Source organism: Heteronotia binoei, chromosome 9, assembly GCF_032191835.1.
Source record: "Heteronotia binoei isolate CCM8104 ecotype False Entrance Well chromosome 9, APGP_CSIRO_Hbin_v1, whole genome shotgun sequence".
NCBI lineage: Eukaryota > Metazoa > Chordata > Lepidosauria > Squamata > Gekkonidae > Heteronotia > Heteronotia binoei.
The window spans coordinates 123,113,642-123,125,948 of record NC_083231.1 but is presented as its reverse complement, the minus strand read 5'-3'; the positions used below and the strand labels follow the sequence as shown (position 1 = coordinate 123,125,948).

Genomic DNA, 12,307 nt, shown 5'->3' with positions numbered 1-12,307 from the left:
GATTTATTTCTTCTGTTCACTATTCTAAAAAGACCTGTATGTGGTTGTACATTTTAAATAAATGTTTTGTCTGTTTAAAAAAATAGTTCCTCTGTGCTACGTGGTTTCCCCAACCGCCTTAGACCACGCTACGGCAAGAGGGGAGTCCCGAGAAGGGGGAAGGCATGCAGTTGGCAAGGGTGCCAATCCTCCAGGGGACTCCCAAAGAAGGACTGTGGTCTCTCTGTGTTAACCAGGTGCTGGGTTGGCAGAGGACCTTGCCTCAGAACTGGAAGGAAGGGGGATTGGGAGTCCTGTTTCTCTCGGACAGGAACCCCTAAATTGAGCAGGTGGTGGCAGCGTGCCCTAGTGGCGGGAAGAAGATTTGCTCCCTTCAGGAGAGGGCAACTCAAAGGGGAGTTGACGCGACCGGGTCTGAAGGCAGAATCGGGCCGGTTCTGCCACATCACGCACAGATTTAAGGGTCAAAATCAGCACCTTGCATGGGGGCATGGACGCAAATTCAAAGCCAAGAGAGACTGCTCTGAGTGAGAGAATGAGAAGGAAGCAGATGACAGCGACTTGCAGGTGGGCCTGTTCGGAGACCTCCAGAGTCCTGATTCAGCCCTTGGGCCGCATATTCGACACCCCTGGTTTATACCTCTTCATGACTTCTGACCTGTCTTCAAGGGCAGAACCACACAAGAGCGTGGTGCAGAAGCCAAGTTACCAAGGCATGGGACGGGTAACTGTGGCAAGGTCTGCTTTCCCCAGGAAGAGTCACAGCTGGCAAACAAGCCTGTGTTCCAGCCAACATCTGGCATTTACTTCTTAAAGAGCCAGTTTGGTGTAGTGGTTAAGTGTGCGGACTCTTATCTGGGAGAACCGGCTTTGATTCCCCACTCCTCCACTTGCAGCTGCAGGAATGGCCTTGGGTCAGCCAGAGCTCTCTTATCTGGAAGAACCGGGTTGGATTCCCCACTCCTCCACTTGCAGCTGCAGGAATGGCCTTGGGTCAGCCAGAGCTCTCTTATCTGGAAGAACCGGGTTTGATTCCCCACTCCTCCGCTTGCATCTGCTGGAATGGCCTTGGGTCAGCCGTAGCTCTCTTATCTGGGAGAACCGGGTTGGATTCCCCACTCCTCCCCTTGCAGCTGCTGGAATGGCCTCGGGTCAGCCAGAGCTCTCTTATCTGGAAGAACCGGGTTTGATTCCCCACTCCTCCACTTGCACCTGCTGGAATGGCCTTGGGTCAGCCATAGCTCTGGCAGAGGTTGTCCTTGAAAGGGCAGCTGCGGTGAGAGCCCTCTCAGCCCCACCCACCTCACAGGGTGTCTGTTGTGGGTGGGGGGGAAGGCAAAGGAGATTGTGAGCCGCTCTGAGACTCTTTGGAGTGGAGGGCGGGATATAAATCCAATATCTTCTTCTTCATCATCTTCTTCTTCTTAAAGAACGAACATGGAGTCCAAAAGGAGCCTCTTAGCTGCTTGCCGAATCTTCCAGGAAGATCATAACCCTATGCCAAACCGGTCGAATCCAACTTTCTGGATCATTTTTGCCCTCACCCCGACCGCTTCCTTCTATTTGCCTGCATTAAGTTCCAGTTTATTAAAACCCTCTTCCAGCCCTTCCCTGAATCCAGACATTTGCTCAGCAATTCTGCTGTCCCCCTGGATTTTGACGGAGAAAGAATCAGAATCGTTTGCCATCAGCATATATTCCTCCAGCTGTCAAGCACTGTCAAGAACAAAATCTTTGCGGCACCCAACGAGGCCCTGAGCACCGTCTTCAAGGAAGGAATGAAGCCAGAGTTACACAGAGCCTTGAGGCAGACAAGGACACTTTGGTTGTTGAGAAACAAAGATGTAAGATAAGTTTTTGGTTTTTTTTAAAAAAGAAAAGGTAAAGGCAGTCCCCTGTGCAAGCACCAGTCGTTTCTGACTCTGGGGTGACGTCGTATCACAATGTTTTCACAGCAGACTTTTTACGTGGCACAGAGTGTTGAAGCTACAGTACAGCAGTCTTAAGCTCTGCTCACGACCTAAGTTCGATCCCCGGCGGAAGCTGGGTTTTCAGGTAGCCAGCTCAAGGTTGACTCAGCCTTCCATCCTTCCGAGGTCAGTAAAAGGAGTACCCAGCTTGCTGGGGGGAAAGCGTAGATGACTGGGGAAGGCAATGGCAAACCACCCCGTAAAAAGTCTCCCGTGAAAACGCTATGAAAGCAACGTCACCCCAGACTCGGAAACGACTGGTGCTTCCACAGGGGACCTTTCCTTTCCTTGCAATTGCCTTCCCCAGTCATCTACACAAGTAAGACAAGTAGGGGCACAGTCCCACCCAGTTCTCACTGAAGGGGTTCCAAGGTCATGGCTCAGCGGTAGACCCCTGGTATGTGGGAGGAGGGGGAGGATACTGGATGCATACTTCACTTTGAATCTCAAGAGTCTCAATCTCCTTTACCTTCCTCCCCCACAACAAACACCCTGTGAGGTGAGTGGGGCTGAGAGACCTCTCCCAGAAGCTGCCTTTTCAAGGACAACTCTGCGAGAGTTGTCTGACCCAAGGCTATTCCAGCAGCTGCAAGTGGAGGAGGGGGGAATCAAACCCGGTTCTCCCAGATAAGAAGAGGAGGAGGAGGAAAAGAAGGAGGAGAAGGAGGAGGAGAGGAAGGAGAAGGAGGAGGAGAGGAAGAAGGAGATATATCCCACCCTTTGCTCTGAATCTCAGAGTGGCTCACAATCTCCTTTACCTTCCTCCCGCACAAGAAACACCCTGTGAGGTGGGTGAGAGAGCTCTCACAGAAGCTGCCCTTTCAAGGACAACTCTGCGAGAATTATGGCTGACCCAAGGCCATTCCAGCAGCTGCAAGTGGAGGAGTGGGGAATCAAACCCGGTTCTCCCACATAAGAGTCCATGCACTTAACCACTACACCAAACTGGAAGGTCCCAGGTTCAATCCCTGACACCTCCAAGTAAAAGGCTCAGAAAGTAAATGATGTAGAAAACCCTGGAGAATAGTTGTTAGTCAGAGCAGACAATACTGACTGTGATAGACCACAGACATGGTTTATGGGGGTATTGAGAGACATTGGAAAACAGAGAGTTAGATTTGAAGCCACCTTCTACTGAATCAGACCCTTGGTCCATCAAGGTCAGTCTTGTCTACTCAGCCTCGCAGCAGCTCTCCAGGGTCTCAGACAGAAAAGGGTCTTTCCCATCACCTCATCATAGAATCACAGAGTTGGAAGGGACCTCCCAGGGTCATCTAGTCCAACCCCCTGCACCATGCAGGAAACTCACAACTACCTCCCCCTAAATTCACAGAATCTTCATTGCTATCAGATGGCCATCTAGCCTCTGTTTAAAAACCTCCAAGGGCGGAGAGCTCACCACCTCCCGAGGAAGTCTGTTCCACTGAGGAACCGCTCTAACGGTCAGGAAGTTCTTCCTAATGTTGAGCCGAAAACTCTTCTCAATTTCAGTCCCTCGGTCATGGTCCTACCATCTGAGGTCACAGAAAACAATCCCACAACATCCTCTATGTGACGGCCCTTCAGATACTTGAAGACAGCGATCCTATCACCTCTCAGCCGCCTCCTCTCCAGGCTAAACATGCCCAGCTCCTTCAACCTTTCCTCCTAGGACTTGGTCTCCAGACCCCTCACCATCTTCGTCGCCCTCCTCTGCTTCACTATAAAAGGCATAAGGATATGCTGGGAACATGGGGCATGAAAAGATATTCTCTTGAGGACATGATTCCAATTAGAAGAAAGGTCAAAGCATGATTTTTACCAGTTGAGAATTAAGTGGCCATGGGAAAGACAGACATTTAAGTTATTTGATTCTGCCAGCTATTTCTGCTTCCCCACCAAGTATGTCTCGAGTACATCTCACCTATGAAGAAATAAATCAGAAAAAAAAAATAATGACAGAGTAAGATAAAAGCCAGACTGACTGTCAATGCACGCAAATCAGCTTGTCTATGTCCTTCTTAAAATGGGGTGCCCAAAACTGAACACAAGACTCCAGGTGAGGTCTTACCAGAGCAGAGCAAAGCGATACCATCACTTCACATGATCTGGACTTCTGTTAATACAGCCCAGAATTGCATTTGCCTTTTTAGCCACCGTATCACACCACTGACTCATGTTCAGTGTATGGTCCACGAAGACCCTGAGATCCTAAGGACCACCCTTGCTGGTTATTAGGAACTGACCCTGCAGAGGAAGGTATGCCGAGCATCGCCTGCCGTTGTGTGTTGCAAACAAAGATGACAAGATGACATCGAGGCCCCAAGACGCAGGGCGTTTTCATTACAACAAAAGAGTAGCTATCAGGGGGCGCCGGCTCCAGCTTTCACCAGCTGAAAGCTAGCGTTGGCTGATAAGATGGGTGCCTAGGAGACGGCAGGAGAGGAAACAAAAAGATGCCCCGCTCCCAAGCGAAGGAGAAGCGCGTCAGATGGAATCCCATTTCCAGCATGCAAAAAGCTCAGCCGTCTCTGGCTTTGGGAAGGGAAGGGAAGGTTTATCTCTGCTCGCCACTGTTTTCTACCATGGAAACTTGATTATACAAAAAGAACTGGGGGGGGGGGGGTGTTGTTTTTTCTGCTTTTGAGCAAACTTGTCCTGGTTTGTAGCTGCAGCACAAAGGGACAGACCGCTCTGCAGCACACGAGCAAGGTAACAAAATAACTGTGCCTGAAAAAGAACTTTTATACGATTTCAATGGAAATCATAGAATCCTAGAGTTGGAAGGGACCACTAGGGTCATCTAGTCCAACCCCCTGCACAATGCAGGAAACTCACAAACACTTCCCCCTAAATTCACAGCATTGCTGTCAGATGGCCATCTAGCCTCTGCTTAAAACCCTCCAAGGAAGGAGAGCCCACCACCTCCCGAGGAGGAAGCCTGTTCCACTGGAACACTGTTCCACTGTTTCTACCAGTCCAATTGCACACTGCCTATTGGCCTGTTGATTATATTGACTTACAGCTGGAGCAACCTGCCCAGATCAGGCTGGACTGAATGCAGAGGACCTCATAGAATCAAAGAGTTGGAAGGGATCTCCAGGGTCATCTAGTCCAACCCCCTGCACCATGCAGGATACTCACAAACACCTCCCCCTAAATTCACAGGATCTTCATTGCTGTCAGATGGCCATCTAGCCTCTGCTTAAAAACCTCCAAAGAAGGAGAGCCCACCACTTCCCGAGGAAGCCTGTTCCACTGAGGAACCACTCTAACGGTCAAAAAGTTCTTCCTAATGTTGAGCCGTAAACTCTTCTGATTTAATTTTTTTGGGGAGGGACAGTGGCTCAGTGTTAGAGCATCTGCTTGGGAAGAGGAAGGTCCCAGGTTCAATCCCTGGCATCTCCAAAAAAAGGGTCCAGGCAAATAGGTGTGAAAAACCTCAGCTTGAGACCCTGGAGAGCCGCTGCCAGTCTGAGAAGACAATACTGACTTTGATGGACCAAAGGTCTGATTCAGTATAAGGCAGCTTCAAATGTTCAAATGTTCAATTTCAACCCAATGGTTCTTGTCCTACCTTCTGGGGCCACAGAAAACAATTCCACACCATCCTCTAGATGACAGCCCTTCAAGTACTTGAAGATGGTGATCATATCACCTCTCATATCAAAAGTTTCTTAACAGTGAACAATCACAGAAATAATATCAGTAATACCAGTACAAAACATACAAGCACAGTATCCCTTATAGCAAAAGTCAGAGCTTCTGTGTGACTCCTCTAAATTTTTTGTCATTAAAAAAAAACGTCACAGAGGATCCAATATTCAAATCCGAAAGAGGAGTCTATCCACAGTAATCGGCTGAAAAGGATAATTTCCCTTCACTTGATCGCCCGCTTGAAGATTCACATTGCGCTGAGCAGAGCTTTTTCCACGAGCCGATTAGAATATTTACTATAGAAAACCTCTTGCACTCGCCAATTTCTCAAAACATTCTTTTGAGAAATTTGTTGAGAAAACGTTTTGAGAAATCGGCCAGTGCAAGAGATTTTCGACAGTAAGCCAAGTTTGATTCTGTGTCTAAGCTTTCGTGTACAGCCAGAATTAAACATTGCTGGTCTTCAACGTTCCCCAGTACTTTTTGTTGGTCTTTAAGGAGCCAACATGAAGCCGGCGCCTCCCCTCCCATCTCCAATGCCAAACGGGGACGTTTTCCTGGCAGCTCACTCCCTCAATTAAAGAACCGGGTGGAAAATATCTCCACATATGTGACAAGCGTGGAGTGACAGCTGGTAAGACTTGCTGTTTTGCATATGCAACTCCGACCCACTCGACAAGAAAGAAGACTTAATTGCTGGCGGGAAAACAGCACAGCTGCAGTTCTTCTTTTCTGAGCTCAGGGCCAGGCAGGTTGGGGCCAGCTCTGGCTCCAGAGACCCCCAAAGCACACTGGGTCTTTTGAACACCCAGGAAGTGGCTGTATATTCATAGAATCATAGAGTTGGAAGGATCGGAGAGCCAGTTTGGTGTAGTGGTTAACTGTGCGGACTCCTCCACTTGCACCTGCTGGAATGGCCTTGTGTCAGCCATAGCTCTGGCAGAGGTTGTCCTTGAAAGGGCAGCTGCTGTGAGAGCCCTCTCCAGCCCCACCCACCTCACAGGGTGTCTGTTGTGGGGGAGGAAGGTAAAGGAGATTGTGAGCTGCTCTGAGACTACTAATGTTTTAAGTTTTTAAAAATATATATATTTGTGTTTGTGTTCTTTATAAAATGTACATATCTTAAATAGCTACACACACGGCCCAACCCAACATGGCCTGGCCCCGGAAGGTCTCATTTGTGTCAGATTCCGCCCTCATAACAAATGAGTTTGACCCTCCCGCTCTAGATGACAGCCCTTCAAGTACTTGAGGATGGTGATATCACTTCTCACTCCTCTCCTCTCCAGGCTAAACATGCCCAGCTCCTTCAACCTTTCTTCAACTTTCCTTCACAGATAGTATCATAGAATCCTAGAGTTGGAAGGGATCTGCAGAGTCATCTAGTCCAACCCCCTGCACAATGCAGGAAATTCACAACCCGCCCCCCCCCCCTAAATTCACAGGATCCGCATTGGTGTCAGACGATGATATTGGATTTATATCCCCTCCCTCCACTCCGAATCTCAGAGTGGCTTACAATCTCTTTTATCTTCTTCCCCCACAACAAGGCACTCTGTGAGGTGGGTGGGGCTGAGAGAGCTCTCTCAGAAGCTGCCCTTTCAAGGACAACTCCTACAAGAGCTATGGCTGACCCAAGGCCATTCCAGCAGCTGCAAGTGGAGGTGTGGGGAATCCAGAAGAAGACTGCAGATTTATACCCCGCCCTTCTCTCTGAATCGCAGACTCAGAGCAGCTCACAATCTCCTATATCTTCTCCCTCCACAACAGACACCTTGTGAGGTGACAGAAGCTGCCCTTTCAAGGACAACTCCTGCGATAGCTATGGCTGACCCGAAGCCATTCCAGCAGGTGCCAGTGGAGGAGTGGGGAATCAAACCCGGCTCTCCCAGATAAGAGAGCTCTGGCTGACCCAAGGCCATTCCAGCAGGTGCAAGTGGAGGAGTGGGGAATCCAACCCGGTTCTCCCAGATAAGAGAGCTCTGCCTGACCCAAGGCCATTCCAGCAGGTGCAAGTGGAGGAGTGGGGAATCCAACCCGGAGAGCCAGTTTGGTGCAGTGGTTAAGTGTGCGGACTCTTATCTGGGAGAACCGGGTTTGATTCTCCACTCCTCCACTTGCACCTGCTAGCATGGCCTTGGGTCAGCCATAGCTTTGGCAGAGGTTGTCCTTGAAAGGGCAGCTGCTGTGAGAGCCCTCTCCAGCCCCACCCACCTCACAGGGTGTCTGTTGTGGGGGAGGAAGGTAAAGGAGATTGTGAGCCGCTCTGAGACTCTTTGGAGTGGAGGGCGGGATATAAATCCAATATCATCATCATCATCATCATCATCATCATCATCATCATCATCATCATCATCATCATCTTCTTCTTCTTCTTCTTCTTCTTCTTCTTCTTCTTCTTCTTCTTCTTCTTCTTCTTCTTCTCCTCCTCCTCCTCCTCCTCCTCCTCCTCCTCCTCCTCCTCCTCCTCCTCCTCCTCCCCCCAGATAAGAGAGCTCTGGCTGACCCAAGGCCATTACAGCAGCTGCAAGTGGAGAAGTGGGGAATCCAACCCGGTTCTCCCAGATAAGAGAGATCTGGCTGACCCAAGGCCATTCCAGCAGCTGCGAGTGGAGGAGTGGGGAATCCAACCCGGTTCTCCCAGATAAGAGAGCTGTGGCTGACCCAAGGCCATTCCAGCAGCTGCAAGTGGAGGAGTGGGGAATCAAACCCGGTTCTCCCAGATAAGAGAGCTGTGGCTGACCCAAGGCTATCCCAGCAGGTGCAAGTGGAGGAGTGGGGAATCAAACCCGGTTCTCCCAGATCAGAGTCCGCACACTTAACCATTACACTAAACTACGTGGGATGGTTGTCCTTGGACAAGAAGTAGGAACTGTGCTCTGGGTGCAGTCTGCTCAATATTAGCAATATGCTGGAAATTGCTTTTAACAGCTAATTTATAATCAGAGTTATAATCACTGTTTTTTATTCTTTTGTTCCCCACCCAGAGCCCTGCTGTGCAGGGAAGGGCAGGTTATACATCTAATAACCTAAATAATTAAAGGAATACGATTTGGGGGGAGAAGGGATAGTGAGCATGGCAGCCGCTGCCTACGGACCAAGCCTGGAGTGACACAAAAGGAGGAATTACTCAGGTGAGACCACACGGGATGGATGCTCAGGTCGCTATGGTGACGAGCATCCAGAGACCCACTTGAGGACCACCCAGGTCTCAACACACCTTTGTTTGCCGTCGCCATCTCTCCCGCCAACAGTTGCTGCTCCGGTGACGGGTAGAACTTCTGCCGGATCAGCAAGAGGCCATCCTTCATGGGTACGCAGCAGGCTGCCTTTGAGGACAAGGAGGTGCAGAAAGGGGGAGAGAAAAGAAGAAGCCACAGTGAGACTTCCTAAGCAAGAGCAGAATCACACCAGCATCCCTGATCAGCGAAGAAGGAGAAACACTGGATGGGAAGCACCCATGTAAACATTCTCCCTGGGTCCTAAGGGCAGACATATCCTCAACCTCATGAATGTTTTAGGACAACATATGAAGCACCAACGGGTCCATCAAAGTCAGCAGCTCTCCGGGGTCTCCAGCTGAGGTTTTTCACACCTACTTGCCTGGAGATGCCGGGGATTGAACCTGGGACCTTCTGCTTACCAAGCAGATGCTCTGCCACTGAGCCACCGTCCCTCCCTCGAGGCGGAGACATAAGTGTTCACTTTTGACACAGCACTTCTGGTTTGTTTGCTCTGGTTTGATTTCGAGGGTCTCAGGCAGAAATCTTACACACTTGCCTCCCACCTGGTCCTTTCAACTGGAGATGCCGGGGATTGAAGCAGGGACCTTCTGGATGCCAATCAGATGCTCTACCACTGAGTCACAGCCCTTCTCCATTAGTCTCCAAGGTCTCATGCTGAGGTCTTTCCCATCACCTCCTGCCTGGTCCTTTTCACTGAAGATGCCGGGGATTGAACCTGGGACCTTCTGCATGCCGAGCAGATGCTCTACCACTGAGTCACGGACCCTTCCTGAATTCTACTGTCTTAACTTGAGTACATCAAGGCCATAATTGTCTGCTCAGACTGACAGCCACTCTCCAGGGTATCAGGCTGAGGTCTTTTCTATAACCTCCTGCCCAATCTTTTCAACTGGAGATGCTGGGGATTGAACCTGGGACCTTCTGCATGCTGAGCAGAGGCTCTGACCCTCAGCCAAAGCCCTTCTCCATTACTCTCCAGGGTCAGGTAGAGGTCTTCCCCCATCACCTCCTGGCTGGTCCTTTTAACTGAAGGTGCTGGGGACTGAATCTGGGACCTTCTAAATGCCAAGCAGAGTGAGGCCAAGAGCATACCACTCTTTAAGCTTGGTCTGGGAAAGGAAGAGCAGAGCCACCAATCTGCCTTTGAGACCACATTCTTTAGTAGCATGCACATTTCATTTTGAACTTTGGCAGAACTTTGGACAGGGTTCCCCCCACCCTCCTGTTGGCAACTCAAAAACATCTGAAGCTGTCTTCTGACTCAGGTGGGTAGCCATGCTAGTCTCAAACTTTGTTCTGTCTTCCACTGAGTAACTCAATCTGACCGTCCCCGCTGAGGACCCATCTTCTCTTCCCAACTGCAGCTCTCCAGGGACTCCCACCAAGAACGGGTCTTCTCCCTCCCCAGCACCTGAAGCAGCCTTCAGATCACGTGTCAATCTCACCCAGCATCTCTTATCAATAGCAGCTCTCCAGGGACTCCCACCAAGAACGGGTCTTCTCCCTCCCCAGCACCTGAAGCAGCCTTCAGACCACGTGTCAATCTCACCCAGCATCTCTTATCAATAGCAGCTCTCCAGGGACTCCCACCAAGAACGGGTCTTCTCCCTCCCCAGCACCTGAAGCAGCCTTCAGACCACGTGTCAATCTCACCCAGCATCTCTTATCAATAACAGCTCTCCAGGGACTCCCACCAAGAATGGGTCTTCTCCCTCCCCAGCACCTGAAGCAGCCTTCAGACCACGTGTCAATCTCACCCAGCATCTCTTATCAATAACAGCTCTCCAGGGACTCCCACCAAGTACGAGTCTTCTCCCTCCCCAGCACCTGAAGCAGCCTTCAGACCATGTGTCAATCTCACCCAGCATCTCTTATCAATAACAGCTCTCCAGGGATTCCCACCAAGAACGGGTCTTCTCCCTCCCCAGCACCTGAAGCAGCCTTCAGACCACGTGTCAATCTCACCCAGCATCTCTTATCAATAGCAGCTCTCCAGGGACTCCCACCAAGAACGAGTCTTCTCCCTCCCCAGCACCTGAAGCAGCCTTCAGACCACGTGTCAATCTCACCCAGCATCTCTTATCAATAACAGCTCTCCAGGGACTCCCACCAAGAACGAGTCTTCTCCCACCCCAGCACCTGAAGCAGCCTTCAGACCATGTGTCAATCTCACCCAGCATCTCTTATCAATAGCAGCTCTCCAGGGACTCCCACCAAGAACAGGTCTTCTCCCTCCCCAGCACCTTAAGCAGCCTTCAGACCACGTGTCAATCTCACCCAGCATCTCTTATCAATAACAGCTCTCCAGGGACTCCCACCAAGAACGAGTCTTCTCTCACCCCAGCACCTGAAGCAGCCTTCAGACCATGTGTCAATCTCAACCAGCATCTCTTATCAATAGCAGCTCTCCAGGGACTCCCACCAAGAACGGGTCTTCTCTCTCCCCAGCACCTTAAGCAGCCTTCAGACCATGTGTCAATCTCACCCATCTCTTACCAATAGCAGCTCTCCAGGGACTTCCACTTAGAACAAGTCTTCTCCATCCCCAGCACCTGAAGCGGCCTTCAGACCACGTGTCAGTCTCACCCAGCATTGCCTCCTTGTTAGGGCCTTCCCAAGCACTGACTAATAGAGATCCAATAACTACCCTACGCTTGATCTTGTCAGACTTTGGAAGCTAAGTAGGGTTAGCCCTGGCTAGTACTGGAATGAAGGGCCACCAAGGATGACTCTGCAGGGGCAAGAAATGGCAAACCACTTTTGTTCATCTCCAGCTGAAAGAGAAGGTAGAGAAAGAAGTCTTTTTCTCCCTTTCTCACAATACAAGAACTCGTGGGCACTCAATGAAAATGCTGAGCAGTCGGGTTAGAACGGATAAAAGGAAGTCCTTCTTCACCCGAAGGGTGATTAACATGTGGAATTCACTGCCACAGGAGGTGCTGGCGGCTGCAAGCATAGCCAAGATGGGACTGGATAAGCATACGGAGCAGAGGTCCATTAGTGGCCATTAGCCACAGGGTATAGATGGAACTCTCTGTCTGGGGCAGGGATGCTCTGTATTCTTGGTGCTTGCGGGGGTGGGGGCAACAGCGGGAGGGCTTCTAGCCCCACTGGTGGACCTCCTGATGGCACCTTTTTTTTTTGGCCACTGTGTGACAGAGTGTTGGACTGGATGGGCTACCGGCCTGATCCAACATGGCTTCTCTTATGCTCTTAAAGATGGAACTCTCTGTGTGGGGCAGTGATGCTCTGTATTCTTGGTGCTTGGGGGCCCCACAGTGGAAGGGCTTCTGGTGTCCTGGCCTCACTGGTGGACCTCCTGATGGCACCTGGGTTTTGGGAGCCCCTGTGTGACACAGAGTGCTGGACTGGATGGGCCATTGGCCTGATCCAGCAGGGCTTTTCTCATGTTCTTAGCCATGACCTGGACAACCTAAGTTAACCTAATATCAGATC

At 50.4% G+C, this 12,307-nt stretch overlaps 1 protein-coding gene across 1 annotated transcript in view; it reads right to left on the bottom strand.

Moving 5' to 3' along the window:
- Nucleotides 1-8,945, bottom strand: part of ADISSP (adipose secreted signaling protein) — a 71,535-nt gene extending 62,590 nt beyond the window's left edge. Inside the window, exon 1 of the mRNA XM_060246101.1 lies at nucleotides 8,827-8,945. Coding sequence (XP_060102084.1) covers nucleotides 8,827-8,917 — 91 coding nt within the window. The 5' untranslated portion in view covers nucleotides 8,918-8,945. The remainder of the gene's footprint in view (nucleotides 1-8,826) is intronic.
- Between the last annotated feature and the right edge of the window lie 3,362 nt (nucleotides 8,946-12,307).